At 39.9% G+C, this 17,962-nt stretch overlaps 3 protein-coding genes across 4 annotated transcripts in view; 1 reads left to right on the plus strand and 2 right to left on the minus strand.

Annotated features, from left to right (window-relative positions):
- Positions 1-3,596, minus strand: part of dchs2 (dachsous cadherin-related 2) — a 39,328-nt gene extending 35,732 nt beyond the window's left edge. The window contains exon 1 of one of the 2 annotated variants that reach the window (XM_042484299.2): positions 699-3,477. In XM_042484299.2, the coding sequence (XP_042340233.2) occupies positions 699-2,444 (1,746 nt within the window). In that variant the 5' untranslated portion in view covers positions 2,445-3,477. Of the gene's footprint in view, positions 1-698 lie in introns of both variants that reach the window. The other variant, XM_088075858.1, reaches the window with a different exon arrangement.
- A 940-nt stretch (positions 3,597-4,536) lies between these two features.
- LOC148189982 (uncharacterized) lies at positions 4,537-7,266 on the plus strand. The gene is made up of 5 exons (XM_088075859.1): positions 4,537-4,673; positions 4,823-5,023; positions 6,116-6,321; positions 6,716-6,865; positions 7,058-7,266. The coding sequence occupies exons 1-5, from the start codon at positions 4,537-4,539 to the stop codon at positions 7,264-7,266; spliced, it is 903 nt and encodes a 300-aa protein (XP_087931985.1).
- plrg1 (pleiotropic regulator 1) lies at positions 7,192-15,162 on the minus strand. Its single transcript, XM_042485040.2, has 15 exons — positions 14,963-15,162; positions 14,630-14,736; positions 13,181-13,317; positions 12,361-12,414; positions 12,149-12,242; positions 11,911-12,001; positions 11,284-11,382; positions 11,085-11,177; positions 10,406-10,555; positions 10,186-10,287; positions 9,392-9,494; positions 9,170-9,278; positions 8,539-8,678; positions 7,571-7,764; positions 7,192-7,484 (listed from the first exon to the last, which is right to left on the minus strand). Exons 1-15 carry the CDS (start codon positions 14,969-14,971, stop codon positions 7,425-7,427), a joined length of 1,542 nt encoding a protein of 513 aa, XP_042340974.1. The 5' UTR covers positions 14,972-15,162; the 3' UTR covers positions 7,192-7,424.
- Positions 15,163-17,962: the final 2,800 nt, after the last annotated feature.

Below are 17,962 nucleotides of genomic sequence, written 5' to 3' on the forward strand. Positions count from 1 at the left end.
AAATGAGAAAGTTTGCCACGCCTGGTGGGTGGCGCTTCAGTTTTGGCTCAACTGTTTTCAACATGGCAGCCGAGTCACAAATGCTCTAATTTTACAGCTGAACAGTACACTAAAATATTTTTCTGACAACATTTATGGTGAGAAATAGGCAATGCAAAAATGCTAATTCATATTAGCGACCACAGTTCATGAGCAATAATTGACAGCTGCATTAGAGACTCCTCGGCTCTGATTGGTTGTTTTTCAGCTGGGTTTGAGACTCCTCATCTCTGTTATTACATTACAAGCACTATGTGAATGAGGAGGAACATATTTTTTCCCACAGATTATCTGACTCAGGTAATCCTGTGTGGATGCAGTAAAATGTTCAGCAAATATGACAAAGTTATTTTTTGTTAAAGTTTCCAAATACAGCTTTAACTCAGTTTCAGATCTGACTGGGTAACTTCGGTGTATAAAGTAATTCCCTTTACTTTCTATTGTCGTTTCCTGTCAACTCTCTACTAAATACAGTGCAATCAACACAATTAAGTCATCAAAATGCCCCAAAATAACATGAAAAACTGTACTGGGATGAAGGCAAAATTTTCAGGGACAGATATCTTAAAAGCACAAACTATTTGCAAGACAACTCACAACTAAATGTAAGTGAGAAAATTTGCTTGTGTGCATTTTATCCTAACTATTCTCCAACATACTTGCAAAAAGCAGCTCCCAACGTCACTGTGCTCTGGTATGGACACGTTGTACAGCTGCTGCTGGAACACAGGCTCGTTGTCATTGACGTCCTCCACCAACACTGTGACTGTAGCCGTGGATGACAGAGCCAGTTCCCCTCCATCAGCCGCCACCACCAGGAACCAAACCTCCATCTGCGTCTCTCTGTCCAGAGCTGCAGCTGTTGTGATCAGACCTGACTCCGGGTCGATGCTAAGCAGGCTGTCCTGGTTGGACTTGAGGATGGAGTATCTGACATCTGAGTTGATACCCTCATCTGCGTCTCGGGCCTGCATCTGGATGAGGGAGCTCCCCTGAGGAGCGTCCTCAGAAATACTGATGATGTAAACATCCTTCTCAAAGACTGGGGGACAGTCATTGCTGTCAGCCACCCTCAGGAGGAGGACCGTCTCACTGTTCAGAGGTGGGCTTCCAAAATCTGATGCTTTCACCTTCAGCTCATACAGATCCTTTTCTTCCCTGTCCAGCTCTGCATTGACACACAAAGCATACAGAAAATCATCTGTCTGCTTCAGGGTGAACTTCCCATCATCCTCCTCCAGCGTGACCGCGATCCTCTCCTCTCTTAAGTCGAGGTCCGACACTGAAATCCGGGCGACGTAGTCCCCAATCGCTGCTGCCTCTGACACTACTGCATCTCCTGTCTCGCTGAGAAACAGCACACTGATGGTGGGGCTGTTGTCATTGACATTAAGCACCTTGACACCCACAAAAGTGCTGCTGTACTCAGGCTGAGCCCCGTTATCTTTCGCGCTGATTATCAACTCATGAAAAGCCTGACTCTCATAATCAAGCGGCTTGTTGAGATATACTTCCCCACTGGTTTTGTTGATGGAGAAAACCTCATTTGGGTCGCTCTGCCGCCTGTTGATCTCGTAAGTGATTCTGCCGTTGTCGCCCAGGTCGAGGTCAGTGGCGTGGACCTGGCACACAGGTGACATTACCGGAGCATCTTCAGGAAGCGAGGCGTGATATTCAGTCTGGTTGAACACTGGTGGGTTGTCGTTCTCATCCAAGACGTGGATGTTCACCTGAAGAGTCCCCGTCCTGGCTGGGATGCCACCATCGAAAGCCTCAATCGTGAGGGAGTAGAAATCCTGTGTCTCTCTGTCCAGTTTGCTTGTGAGGATGAGATCCAAGCTCGGGTGGCTCTCAGACCCGCTGCGGTACTCCAGGTGGAATAACTCCCCCTTCTCACTGTCTGTGATCCTGTACCCCTGGGTACCAAACTCACCCTCATCCTCATCTTTAGCAACTTCGAGCTGAAATCGGCTCCCCGGTGGGCTCAGCTCTGATACCTCCAAGTCCACCTCCTCTGAGGGAAACACAGGTGAATGATCATTCACATCTTCCACCTCCAGCTTCACTTTTATCATCTCACCTGTAAGAGTGGCTGCCACAAATTCATACTTATCTCTGCTCTCTCTGTCCAGGATCACAGCTGTGGAGATGATCCCCGTGTCTGCGTCTATCTCCAAGTCTCTGAAAACATAAGAGTCTCTGCTCTCTGAGATGAAGAATCCAGTGCTCGGCCTGCTTAACCCCGCTCCCAGATCCCCGACTATGGTTTTAGCAGGCAAGCCCTCTTTAACAGACAGCGTCAGGTTAAACACCTGCCCGAGCGACTGCGCGCAAAGCAGCGACAGGAAGACCGTCCAAAGGAGCGACGTTGCTGCGTTTTGGCGACCCATTGCTCCTCTCCACATGGCTCTGAACTTTGTGAGTCGAAGTTAGACTACATATTTCCGCGTTACAGTCCTTAATCACATTTCAGAGCACCTCTCCAAAAAAAACAGCTACACGCACCGTGCATTTTTGCGCGCGGGAAAACAGCCAGCAGTTACTCTCCATCACAATATTTCAGCAGCTTGTTGCGTGATTCCGGAGACTTGATATCAACACATCTAGGAGCGCAAATCCTCCTCTGGGCTTCTTCACACATCATGGCACGGAGTGGCCACAGAGCACTATCTGTGCGCACTGAACACACCTCCTCCTGGCAGGCGGCACGTCCCACGCTGATCGGCTCCATCTGTGGCCTTGATTGCCTCAGATTAAATTAGGCCGAGAGATTACCTCCAGGTCCACGTGTTTAAAGGTGTCATAGTACGTTTGACCTGTTGGAGACCTTTTGAAGTGTGCAGGAAAGTGGAGGAAATCGAAATAAAACAAATGCAGAGTAAACTGGTGTGAAAAAGTAATTACAGTCTGTGATTTATACCACCTGATTTTGGTAAACTGCTGAGACTTAATGAAACCATTAAACAGAGTTTTAGTTTTGGCAGAGGTCCATATAGTATTTGGGTGACTTCCTCCACTGGTACAATCGAGAACTGCAGGCACTGCATTGGAAGCTTTTACTGCAACTTCCCCACAAGATTAGTAAGAAAAATTTGAGTTTGATCAATTGTTGTGAGCTAAAATGAGAGTCAATAACATTTTTGCACAGGAATGAAGAACTTTTAGATATTAGTCCTTTAGTGTTTTCTGGGCTTGTGTTTTTTTAAATCTGTTTTTGTTTTTATCTGTTTCTATCTGGTTTTTTTTTTTACTTGTTTTTATTGTCTGTTGTGCAATTCTTTTTTACTGTGAGCTGCTTGGCGCTGCAATGTCCTTCAGGAAAATAAAGTTAATCTAATCTAATTTTAAGTGCCTGAAATGATGCTCAGAAATAATTTGAAAAGCTGTGGTTGTCTCTCACCTTTTCTAAACCTGTAAAAAACTTGTAAACCTATCCTCACAATAGTACGTTGTCTACATAAAATTTGTGCATAAAAATTCTGAGGAAAGTTTGCACAATGTGTGTGACACTGAAGTTTTATGTGCGCACTGAGGTTTAAGTTATGAGTTTTTGCCATTGTTTGATGAAGTTACAGAGGGAGGGTTCACACACAGATTCACACTCATATAACTAGGGCACATATACTACTTGTTGCTATACAACTATTGAAATCTTACTCATTTGATCAGCCCATAATGTTAATGACTTGAAATGACTTGATTTATGTGAAGGATACCAACATAAAAAATATTTAATGTTTTTACTTTTAACTTTACTTTTTTAAAAACGATTATTAATTCTCCTACATTTTAAGCTAAATAAACTCTTTCTAAATCCTCTTGGATCAGATGAAAAATGTGTTGTCACATTAGAGATGTGGTTCTGACAGAACAACCATACTACAATAATATTATGATATTATCTCATAGATTATGATGCATCGCTGTACATTAAACTACCCAACAGTATATAGAGTAAAATATGTACACAACCACATTTGCAGCTGTAAAATGCACCATGCAGTTTTAACATTAATCCAGAAACTTCATATTTAACAGTAAAACTGACAGGGAACATTTTACTGCACAGTGAGTACTTGTACTTTTCATACTTTAAGCACATTTAGTTGATTAAACTTACATACTTTTACTTATGTGAGATTTGGAATGCAGCACTTTTACTTATTGTGGAGTATTTTGTCAGTGTCCTATTAGTACTTCTACTTAACTAAAAGATCTGAATACTTCTTCCAACACTGCTTTGGTCACATAACTCTATTATCACCTTGATTATCATCGTGTAGCCCTCATTGGTCCTGCAGGGCCTCATGCAGCCTCCCATGGGTGCTTACAAGCACTGCAACCAAGCAACAGATGTAACCTGAGCTGTGTACCTGAGTAACCAAGCATAGCTGCTGAGTGTCCCTTTGTCTTTGTCAGTTTGTTCAGCAACTCCACAAACCTCACCAGCTTCACACAGGATTGTTTTCTAAAAGATATCAGTGTAAAAAAAGGAACATGCCATCGCATATTATGCTTTCCTACCAGTGGGATGACCAGGCTCTTGTGAAGAAGATATACAACCGCCTCAGAGATGATGGTCTACCAGTGTGGATGGATATTGAAGGAGGAGTGACGGGGAACATAAACGACTCGTGAGTACAAAGGAATCATAATCACTAAGCGGATAAATGATGTATGTGTTAGATAAATGAGACTAAATTTAGTTTTTTTTAAAGCAAAAACTCTCTCTCTGTGTGTGTGTGTGTGTGTGTGTGTGTGTGTGTGTGTGTGTGTGTTTTAGGATGGCCGCAGGCGTGGAGGAGGCTGTGGTGATTTGTCCGTTCATGACTCCAGCTTACCAGGCGTCTCGCAGCTGTAAGAAAGAGCTCAACTATGCAGACTCCAGGGAGGTCATTATTGTCCCCGTGATGCTGGAAAACAACTGGGAGGCCAGTGAGTGGCTGGGGCTGATCACTGCAGGTCTGCTGTGGGTGGACTTCAGGTGAGGACACCTTTCAAAGGGGACAGGAGACACATTTTTAAACCACCTCTCAAAATGTCACATTAATAAAAAATGATTTGGGTTCAAAGAGTATTCTTGGTCACATGAAGTATATTCAGTGCTCACCCCAAAATCAGAAGCATATTTTTCCTCTTACCTGAGGTGCTGTTTATCAGTCTACATTGTTTTGTTGTGAGTTGCCGAGTGTTGGAGACATCAGCTGTAGAAATGTCTGCTTTCTCTCAAATATAATGGAACCAGATGGCACTCGGCTTGCAGTGCTAAAAGTGCCACAAAATACATTTGGAAAACGCAACAGCAATGTCTCCTTCCACTTACTCAAGATAATTCACAGACCTTGTTGTGAGCACTTTCATGTAGGAACTATTTTCTTTTGAACCACACTCACTGACTGTATCACTGTGCAGAAGTGTGCATCTACTGCTAGCTCACATAGCTTTTCTGAGCTAGCTAACGTTACACATCAGCCAAGGAGGACGCCATTAATGTTTACATCTTTTCTTGACTGTCAAGAGCATGGGTCTCTTGTCTAGAAGTCGATGCACGCTTCCTCCTGCACAGTGATGCTGTAAATCAGTAAAAAAAAAAATTAGTTTCTACATTAAACTGCTTACAAGGTCTGTAGTTTAGTTTAGTTTTTGAGCACCACAAGCCAAGTGCCATCCAGTTCCATTATATTGGAGAGGAGGCAGATATCTCTATGCCCAATATCTCCAACATTTGGCAATTCACACCAAAACAATCTAGATTGATAAATAGCAAAACAGGGAAGAGGAAAATTATGTATTTTTGATGATGTTTTGACTTTCCCTGCAGCATGAGTCTACTTTACTGAGCTAAGATTAAAACCTAACTGCAAAATAAAACAACAAAATTTGCAAATACAAACATAAAAGCATGGTCTACCACTAAACCATGTAAATACACATAAACACCCTTGTTTACAAGTATTTTAAAGCTCAGGTGAGATAACCCCAATCCTCCAAAACTGTATATGGATGCACACAACAGAAATCAAACATCTGATTTCTCAGAAATTTTACATCTTACCATCAACTGTCGTCTTTTTAGAAATGCAGAAAAGGACGAGGACCACTTTGAAATGTGTCTCAGCTCTCTGGAGGAGGAGATCATGTTTAATGCTGGTCACCTCCTGGCAGTTGAGGAACCTCCAAATGAGGAGGTGGATCAACCAGAATCACCAAAACCTCGCCTGAAGAAGAAACCAGGACGAGGATTTCGCCATGCTCTCTCAAAGCTCTACATACATGACTCAGGTAAATACGAGCATGAATCACTGAAGAAAAAAATGTTCCCCTGGGGACCACGAATGCACAAAAATAATGAATCCATCTAATAACTGGACCGATTCACTAACACTGCCGCTCCTGGTTTCACACCTCTTGAACACTTTGTTTGGTGCATATTAGTTTCAGTAACTGTGCACACTGACGTAGGTGAATTCCAGGGTTAATGGGGAAATACTGTGGAAGTACTGTAATTTTCTACTTGTGTGGCTAGATACTGCTCGATGTAGAACAGGAAATGTAATTGGGGTGAACCCTTAAATCCTTACAGCAATTTGAGCCTTTCATATTGAAACGTAACTGCCTAACTTTAAACTTGTTTAAGTAACACCATATCTTTGTGCTTTGTGAAATAATTTCACAGGTGAGCAAACCAAGGAGATAATCTTCCCAACTGCTGACACCAGAAACTCAGTGGAGCTCAGTGAGACACCTGGAGGTAATTGTTACTGGGTGGAGATTAAGGGTAACGGCTGTAAATACTACAGGAACGTTGTCACCAACAGATACCTCGGTAAGTACACCAACTGATCTTCCCTGAACAAAAGAAACAGCGAGTATGTGAAAAATGTCGATTTTATGAAATGGAGCAAAGTAAACTTGACATTGCAAGCCAAAAAAAGGCCACATTAGTTCCACGTCTGTACAAATAACAATTTTGAGTTAAGAATTTTTTTTTTGTCAATTAACAACTGTCTCTCTGCAGGGTTTGACCCCATCAGTAACCAGGTCCACTCTGAGGAGAGTCCGTCTGTTTCTGAAGAGTGGTTGATGTTGGTGGATCAGTCGGACCAGAGCCATCAGAGAGCCGTTATCATCAAGAACAAAAACTCAGGGAGGTTCCTGGCGGTCCAAAACGGCCACTTTATTGGACTTATATCGTACAATGAAGACTGCAAATGGTTTTTAGAATAAAAGGGGACAATGTGGTTGCTTCTGTCAAAGACACATTAGTCAATTAGAAAAAGCAGTAGCAAGCAAAACGTGGTGTGTATCTACAACAGGGGGGTTGGTACAAATAAAAGTAAACATTGGTACTATGACAAAAGGGGCAAATAAAAAATAAAAAATTATTAGAATCTTTTTCTCTTGAGGATTTCTGGTTTCCAGTTGACTGGATGGCTTTCTTCCGTCTGCAAGACAGAATAGAGAGTTGTCATTTTATCCTTTTCAGCCTAGAAACTATCGCTAAAACTTTAAATATAATGGTATAACTTACAGCAGTGTCGTCCTCTTTGTATACTTTAATGGTCTTGTCAGCCTCTGCAGTGATCAGTCTGCTTTCTGAGTTGTCAAAAATGCAAGCAAAGATGCCTGACTCGCTGTCAAGAGATCCAGGCTGCACAGCTGCATGAATCCGCTGGAAGTTGTAACCTGTCCTCCAATCCCACATGTGGATGGTCCCATTGTCGGCTTCAGAAACAACAAAAAACCTGTTTGATCAATCCTGATTCTGAGCTAAATGTGTACTAATCCAATACTGTGCATACCTGTATACCTAACACACTAACCCAAGCAAAACTGGTAATCTATCAGGGTCGAGCCCGACTCAGAATTATATCAGTCGAATCAACTTTGGCTGTTTAACACCAATATTCAACGACTCTGTTTTTTTTCTCCCTGTACAAAAATTTAAAGTTTGAACAGGGTCAGCAGGACGTCAGTGTGACAGTGGCATTCACTTCATACAGTAAAGAAGCTAACTGCGCTAAAAACGGATCAGAAATGTGCCCTTTTTTTCGACACTGTATCAAAAAAAAGCTACAGACTATGTCGTATTAAGTTTTTATGAGCTGTAAATTCACCACTTCAATGCAGAAGAGAGAAGATAATGTTATTTCGGAGCCTTACGGTGCAGTCTCGCCCCCTCTGTGCTGATGTCTCTGCTGATCTTGTCTGCAGCTGACTGTACCAAAGACTATCGCGAAAATAAAGAGTGCTCGCTCTCTAGCAAAATCCGAGGACCAAAACATCCCCAGAAGTACACTGCACAGCACGACGACTAGCCAAAAAAACCCCCAAACAAACACAAAACGACTGCTCGATCTCAATAATCGATTATAGGGCTGCCCCTTGAAAGTCAGATTTGAATCATCATTTGGGGAACCCTCAGATGACTGAGATTGCTTAACAATTAAAAGTGAAACATTTTATGCAGACTAATCAAGTGTAACAAGTAATAAATACCTCCAGACACCAACACGCCATCAGAGTTCACAGCCAGAGTGTTGATGATGGCGTTGTGGCCTGACAGGTTCTGAATGAAGTTGCCATCTGGAAACATCCACTGCTTGATGTTATCAGCAGAACCGGAAGCAAAAGTGTATCTGTAAAACACAGGAAATAAGATGAAAACATGTTTAACATATCACAAATTCTATTTGTTTATAATGGTGTAATGGGTGTACTGTAATCCTTAGGGTCAAACGTCTTACTGTTCCTAAAAACCCCCAAAGGCCTTTGATTAATGATCATTTGCTATTGTGTTATTTTTCAATTAAGCTTTTAGTCTGTTTAATATATATAAAAAATCAAAAATGCCCATCACAGGTTTATGTAGCTCTTAATAAAGTGTTCAAACAAATCTTGCTTTTTCTTTAAACAATTAAAATCCTCAAATTGATCTGATTTAATGACACAGAACTGAGAAATGCAATAAATCCTAAAAAAAATAGCAACCAGCTAACATTTAGCATATCTTTTTGATACAAACGTTAATCAAATATTTTACTGCTGTCGGCTATTAACCGACTCAGTGTTTCAGCTCTGAAGTAACACCAGCTAATTAAACAATCTATTTTTGGGTTCAGTAACTCACTGTCTGGGGTGCAGCGCCAGAGTTCGGACAGACTTCTTGTGGTTTGTCAGAGTAGCTCTCGTTTTTCCAGCGATCAGATCCCACAGCCTGATGGTTGAATCGTGGCTGCCTACAAAACGTTAATCAGTTGTCAGATGAGATTAATAGTTTAGGGTAGAGCATTTAGCTAAAACATGAACGACAATACCATTAGATTTGATTTTAATTATCATTTTTCTATACCAGTGATGATTTGTGGTTCTGCAGCCTGACATCTCACTGTGGCCACAGTGTTGGTGTGGCCGGTGAGCGTGTGCACGTTAGCTTTCGTCCTGATGTCCCACACCTGCATGAACAGAGGAGAAACAGTAAGGAAAATAATTAATCCTACAGAGGCCTGATTACTTACACATAGTAATCAAAACATATTCCACCACAGTAACCTGATTTAAGTATGGTCTCTTTAAACACGTTTTCATTCTGACACTTTTCTACATTCAGCTGTTTTACGTGGGAGGGACCAATGCTATACGAAGGTGCAAAAAAACGAAAACTTCACCGAGACCAAGTGAAAATAAAGCTCTATTCAGAGCAGAATCAGGATGTTGTTCATTAATTAACGTCCCATTGTTCTGTTGGTACTGTTCGCACGTAAGGTGATTCAGACATGTGATAGCCAGAAGGTATTTATGCTTAAAAACAAAACACAAGATAAAGACCACACACAACAGAGGCAAAATCATCGTCAGGAGCAGACTTAGCAAAGAATGCAGAAAGATGAATTTGTGAAGCCTGGATCTAAAATGATTGATCTTTCTAAAACTGTGTCCAGCAGACGAGTCATTTTCAAATCCACAGAGTTTTTGGTTACATGCTGTGGTTTGCTTGCAACAGAGGATATTTAAATGGATTGAAATATGTGACTGCAGAGTGAGGAGAGAATCCTTTCCTAAAATATGAACTGAACTTGTCAAGTGGAGTAATTCCAACAACATCATTCATAAATTCAATAGTGAACGTGCAAAATATGAGCTTACCCTTGCTGTGGCATCTCTGCTGCACGTCACCAGCACGTCAATAGTTGGATGAAGGTCTATATCATACACAGCACTAAGGTGTCCGTGGTAGTGCCTGATGACCTAACACACAGATTGACATTGTCAAAAGAAATCCCATAAATCAACTGAAATTTCTTTCTTATGACCATTTCAGACTTGAATAACTCTGTCACATTGATCTCGCATTACGATGTCATACCTTGTTGTACTCCAGATCCCAACACTTTACTTGTTTGTCTTCTCCGCAGGAGAACAGGTACGGGCTACGATTGCTGACTGCCACACCACGCACTGTACTGATGTGTCCAGTCAGGGAGAGTTTCAGCTTCCCACTGGCCAGGTCCCAGATCTATAAGGGCAAACAGCATTCAAGTCACATTATGACCATTAAAAAGCATTTCCAGAAATAGTGCCTCAAGTGCACCATCTTGAGGTGGCAGGAGTGACATTAAAACAATTGTGATTTAAAGAAATAACGAGATAACACTGAATAAGTTGCCAAGATACGTGAAGGGAGAATAGAATAAACATTGTTAAGGTGCTCTGGCATCATTTGTCATTTTCTCTTTAAACTACATCTCAGTCTTAATCGGTGCGCTAAACTTGTCTCACTTGTCATCATGATGTGACCAAAGAGAGAACACTTCATGACAACTGAGCCCGCTTCAGTTCACTGATAAAGATCATGAGATGCAACTGAAAGCTTTGAAGCTCCAATTTTCAAGGTCAGAAGTGAGCTTTCAGTCTCGTAATTCATCGTATTGAATTGTTCTTCCACATTAAGATAATGAAAGGATAAAACGTCTGGATAACATTTGTTATTATGCCTTTTGTACACAAAATAATGGACAGATTATTGTTATGTTAGCTTCATTCACCTTAATGGTTCTATCAGCAGACCCTGTGACAAACCACTGATTCCCAGGCTCCACAGCGATGGATCTCACCCAGCCAAGATGGCCACTGATGACCTGTCGGATAAAAAAATACTTCTATTAAAAATACCACAGAGGACATGTACCACATGCAGGCCTCACTTTAGCATCAGTTGGTCAAGTTGAAATTATCTTTACTTACCCGAAACAGTTTCCATGGTGGATGCCACTGGGGTTTCGGCATGGTCGGTGCTTTTCTTGCGAGCGCAGAATTTCGGGTGCCACCTCCCTCCAAGAGCGACTAAAACAAAAATATTATACATTCGGCACTGTACGTCTTTCAAAGATTTTATCCCTCAGCCAACAGAAATTGGAATTTAAGACTTTTTAAGACTTTTTTTAATGCCACTCAAAATTAAATTTCAGACTTATTTTACAGCAGCCACAACTGAAGGTTAAAAACCACAATGAACTAAATGAATCACTTAAGATTAGGGAAAATTTTGCCAAAATATTTATTGTTACATAAAACGTGACTTTTTGGTGACAAGACCAATATAGTTTATTATTATTATTATTTTAAAGTAACAGTTATTTTGAGCTTTTACAGCACAATGTCATAAAAACAATTGATAAAAATTCTACTTCTCATGTCTAAGCATTTTTAAGACTTCTGTAAGATTGATTTAAGACATTTTAATACCAAATAATTTTATTATTAGATTAATGGGTTCAATGCCTTTTAAGACTTTTTAAGGATCCACGGGAGCCCTATTTATAGCGAGAATAAACAAGATATCAAATCAAGTGGATATACACTGTGACGTACCACAGCCGTTGACTGAGGGTGAACTCTCTCTGCTCCTCCTGCGTGTCGGTGAATGTCACCAACACTGGCAGCAGTGCGGCTTGCGTCCTGCCTAAAGTTAGAAAACAACATGAATACCGTTTATATATGAATTAGTTGTTTCAAAAAAGTTCTGAAAACGTACTTCATCTTGAGTGTTTATGCCAAATAACTGCTAATAACTCAATAAACTTATAATGTGAGGAAGGAAAATGTTAACCTGGCTTGTGAGGGAGGCAAAGCCAGCGCCATGGAGTGGACTCCTGCCTCGCTTGGATTTCTGTGCAGCTTTGTGTCAGCAGTCAAAGCTATCCCTATTGAATTTTTAAAAAAAGAGGTATAAAGCACAAGAATAATGTTAATGCAGTTAGAAGAATGACTTCAGAACAATTACAGGCATGCACTTTGTTAAATGAATAGCATAATAGTTACCCGGTCCAGAGGGATAAGCATGTGTCCCTGTGATCAGGTATTCTGGGTCATCACCTGAAACACAAACAAAAACAAGAGTGACCTTGTTTTAGAGCATAACTGTTTAGAAAACCAACCATAAAAACATCTCAATTTGTCCAAATAAGTTACAAAACATTATTAAGCACAGAGCTCTTTGGAGGCATGAAAATAAAATGTCTGCATGGAAGTTTTCAGTCCGTAATCAACTGCTTTATTGAGAGTAAAATGCAGCGCTCGTTTCATCCTCTCGTGATATTGAACAGAATGTAACAGCTTGTACATTTTCTAAATCTTTTTCTTTTCTGTGTACATGAATATGCTGTTTAAATTCAGGCCTTATAAGATAAGAAAAGATAAAATAGAACTTTATTAATCCAGAAGGAAATTCTTATGCCAGATTGCTCCAAAAATACAGTAGCAAAACAGAATACAACAGAGCATTAAATAAGTGAAAATAAAATACAAAGTGTCTTAAAAGTAAAAAGTATTATTGCACCTGGAGTTTAAAACTGCACGACAACATAAGTAAAGTACTATTGCACAAATTGATTAAGTGATTATGAATTAAGTGTATATTTATATGTATGTTGAATAAGAGTACGGATAATTCTAATACATAATGTGTGTTTGACATCAAAGGATTGTTAGTTATCCTTTTCTTGTTTTTAGTTTCAACTGAAACTTGTCTGTAGGTGTCTAATCTTTTGTCATGTCTTTTATGTTTTGTGTGGACCCAAGGAAGAGTAGTTTATGTTATGCATCAGCTGATGGGGATCATAATAAAATCATTATTTCTCACCTGGTTGTGCGTAGCTCTGGTGACCTAGCATACCGCCAGGAAGCTGTGACACTCGGTCTTTCCCTTCCTTCAGGACAGGCATGTGCAAAACTGCATTATAATCCGCTTTCAGCTTCACATCCATCTTCAGCTTGTGGCTGCACACACAGGAGACAGCGATGCATTATTTTCTCCTTCAAAATCACTCACTTTGTTTGGCAAAATTGCATCATATTTGTCTGATGTAATGCATGATTTTTCATTTCATTTTATGTTTTTCTGGAGTGCCTTGATTGCCTTCCTGTATATCCTGTTGCTTCCTGTTCTCCATGAGGACGCAACACATCTACATTTGATTATACAGAGCAACCAGTCATCTCTGCCTTTGTGCTGATTTTGGCATTGTTGGATTCACACTTTATTGCTATTGTTATCACAGACTTATACACCTGCAGTCTTTATATTTCAACCCTTCCTGCTTTCTATTGCGTGTGCGGAATAAGTGTGCGGCTGCACGGCAACTTTCTTTGGAATCAGTGGAACTTTATCTTTTTCAGTTGTACCTATCCATCTATCTATTTATCTATGTATCTATACATATAAATCACTTAATATGTTTTTAATTCATCTAATCTAAATTACCTGATAAATCCATGCACATTAAAAGATTGATACTATCATACAGCAGACTCACAATATATTCAATTACATTTTGGCCAACAATACATTTTATGTGTAATATATTAATTACATCAACCCAGGCGTTCACTTCACCGTCAAATATCTATATGGGGAGCTACAGCTGTCCAGGGTGAACGAGAGGATAGTATCCAGGAAAATTATGAGACTGGCCTGTTTTGCCAGACACTGGAAGCTCCCAGCAAGCAAACTGGTGCTTTGGGAGCCAACACAAGCACATCATTCACTAGGACATCCCATATCAACAAATGTGGATGGCCTAAAGAGCTAGCCAGATGCATGGAGGATCAAGGTGACTGGAGGTGCTGATGGAGGGCTCGTCTGAGGACGATTCAATGGTATTTTTTACATACTGATAGATATTAATGTTGGAACAAACATCCTTATTAATACCATTAACGCCACAATACACTTTAAATATACTGTCCAACCCTGAGTTTAAGTGTCTCTCATAATTACATTAAAAGCACACTATGGCTGAAGGAAGATGAGATGGAAAGTATTTCTCCTTACACAACTTTTGAAAAAAAAAAAATCAACCAGCTAATATAATAATGAGATTGTCAAGCCTAAAGATTTATGATATCATAATAATGACAGCAGATGTAAGTGTAATTTTACAGGTCTTTTTCTCTCACAGCTCAAGCTGCCAGACCAGAGACAGTTTAAAACCTAGTATAAGATTTGTAAATCAATTCATGTACTTGTGTAAACAAATGAAATTAGGTTCAAACACATCTGCAACAGGCACTGATGTAGTTAAAGAATTACCTTTCCTCGTCCTGTGCGACGGATTTCGCATGGTCGGACACAAACATATCATGCGTCCTTTTGAGAGATCTGAAGACCAAAGTGTGCACCGAGTGCTTCTGGACATCCTGGAAGAGAAAATAGTAATATTAAATACATGACATATTGACCAGAACATGATCGGCAAAGTTTATAAATCTTTCTACGTCTGAATGAAGGTTAAACAGACAAGAAATCGTATAATAAACGAAACACGATCCAGCAAATAGACGGACCCAACATGGTATCCGCTCTGTGAAGCGGCAGCGCGGGAGCAAAGAAACAGCCTCGAGACGGCTTCAAACCTCGGCTTACCTCGGCCATTGTGGCGATATGATCACGGATAAAACCCCGCACCTGAAGAAACGACTTTCTTTAAGGGTTCTGGTTTAGTCAAACTCCAAAATATATCACAATCCGAAAGACATGACCACCACCACAAGCCGATGACCGCACGCTCCGGAACTAAACAACGCCAACAGCAGATGGCAAATTAGTCAGCGCCATCTGCCGGTCAGGAGGTGTGGGCAATTCTGCAAACGCACCAGAGGACAAACAGCCCCCTCCAAAATATCTTTTCTGCTTTACCTCCAAGTTGATGCCAAACGTTTTGAAATGACATATTTGAATTTTCATTTATAATGTGTATGCTTATATTGACACAATAACCAGCAGTGAGCACAGGCCAGTTGATTTTCCTGCCTCATGTTCCAGGCCATGTTTGCCCAAAAGAGTACATTGATTAATGGTTATCCAATCCTTCGGCACCAATGCCAAAATAATGTACCTGGCAGATGCAGTGTGTGGGTGTGGGGACATGCGTTGGCACTGCAGGACATTAGCCAATCAACCCTGTTTAGGACCCTGTTCACCACCTTTTTACTAGACTACAGCTAATTGAAGCTATGATCCTTCCACGTGTGCAGCAAGATGTTGGAGATCTTCTCCCAGTCTGTTGTCTCCAGTGCCATCTTCTTCACTGCTGTTTGTTGGGGTAGCAGCATCAGAGCCAGTGACACCAACAGACTTAATAAAATCATTAAGAAAGCTGGCTCTGTGGTGGGTTTCAGGCTGGAGACCGTGGAGACGGTGGTGGAGAGGAGGACACTTAAAAAACTGCTCGCCATCATGAACAATGCTGAGCACCCCCTCCACCGCACACTGGACCGACAGCGGAGCACCTTCTCCAACAGACTGATTCAGCTTCGCTGTCGAAAGGACAGATACAGGAAATCTTTCCTGCCACAAGCCATCCACCTGTACAATAACTCACCTCTGTCTGCGCTTTAAACTCCGGTCTTAGCTCCATGTCACTCTGTACTGCTGACTTTATTTTTATTTATATTTATTCAGATACTGTTCCGCACTTTTCACATGTATATATGTAGATATATACAGTCTCTTAGTTTTTTTAGGTTTTTTTTTTAAGCATATTCCTTTATATTCTATTAATAATGTGTGCTCTTTATTCTCTGTTCTTACTGTATGGTGCTGCTACATCCCAATTTCTCAGTTTTGAGATCAATAAAGTCTATCTATCTATCTATCTATTCAGGGTGTCTGCAGATCCCTAAAATGTCTTAAATTCAATTTCCTAATTTTTAGGCCTTAAAGTGATTAAATAGTTTTATTTTTTAATTTTCAAGGTCTTAATTACCACATACATTTTATCTAATTTCATTTATCCATTTTTAATTTATTTTTGTCAAAAAGAATCGAGCTCTTCTGTGAGAAAGTTCACATATCAGATTTTACAAATCGTTAAACCCCATACAGTCATTTTACTTTATCCTTACACTTGCCTGTTGGAAAAATGTAGGTTAACTTAACTCAATGTAATAATAATATTCCCACATAACACCTCCCTCCATGTAGTGCTACATGCTCACCTTCATACTTCATGCAATTATTGGCTATTATTAGACACCCTGAGCTAATAGGAGTGAGACCAATTTCACAAACACTTGCTGAAATTAGGCATTGAAGGGGGCTGTGTATTTACTGGCCTTTTGCACAATTTTCCCTGAATTTGTTTTTACAATTTTGCCTAAAATGAGGCCATACAAGGGCACTTGTTATTCGGCACAACCATCTACAATGAGCCAGATGGAGTTTGGACTTCACTTGTGGTTATTGAGGTGAGTGTGGTGATTCATGGGGACAAGTCCTATCAGTACACAATGCAAAATAGATAAATTGTCCAAAATAAACATGGCAACTGTGAGGTTCCGATTAGAACGCTGCCACAATAACCGAGTCACTATTTGGTTTCATGTCCTGAGTGACACTGAAAGTTTTAACTAATTTCTGCAGGTATTCTGCGAAGGTATTATCCCATCAGAAACTTATATTTCTTATACTTATACTTACTATATATATATATATATATATATATATATATATATATATATATATATATATATATATTCAGAGATACCACACTGTAAAAAGAAACTATTTGTTTAAACTTTAGACAAAAAAATCATCCAGCCTGCCTTAAAATTTGAATTGACTAAAATTTGAGAAGAAAAGTTGAGTCACTAGAAAATGATCTCAACTTGTCTACTCAAATTTAGTCAACTTAAATTTTTGAGGCAGCTTTTTAAAATTAAACTTTTTCATGCAGATTATTTTCAAAATAGAATAAAAATGTTTGTTTTTATTTGTCTTCTTATATTATGCCGACTTGAAATTTAAGGCTGCAGACTTTATTTAAACCTAGTAGTAGGGGTACCACCTCAAGCCCTGGAAATGCAGTTCACCTTAATACCTTAATGTGAGAGATCAACACGGTCATACTCCAACACTGACGTGTGTGGTGGAATGGAGTGTGTGTGAAGAGCAATAAAGTAAGAGAAAATAAAAAGGCAAAAGCCATTGGGGCACTATTCAAAATTAAATAAATATGAAAAAAAGAAGACAACATTTGCAACTTTGTGCATACAGTGCTGTATTATTTCTTAGTTTATTATTATTATTGCTTGTTAGTTAAATTGTTTTGATTTGTCATTAGCTCTTATATTTAATCAACACAGAACTTTATTAAAGATAATAATGTATTTTTTTAAAAGGGGGTGCCAGGGGAGGCGTGCGCCGGGTGCTGAATGTGTAAGGTCTAGCACTGAACAGCTTATCAAGTTTAGACTTTCTTCAAGACAGACAATGTTTTTTTTCTCCAGAGGCACTGAAGATTCTTCAGAAAGAGCACGTTAGTTTATATGATTTAGGTAACAGGTAATTTAATTACATACTTGGTGAAATTACACTGGGATGTTTTCAAGTGCCTGTTAGAAGTGCTTTGAGGATCACTACCCA

Source organism: Plectropomus leopardus, chromosome 3, assembly GCF_026936395.1.
Source record: "Plectropomus leopardus strain MGB_pleo_1.0 chromosome 3, ASM2693639v1, whole genome shotgun sequence".
NCBI lineage: Eukaryota > Metazoa > Chordata > Actinopteri > Perciformes > Serranidae > Plectropomus > Plectropomus leopardus.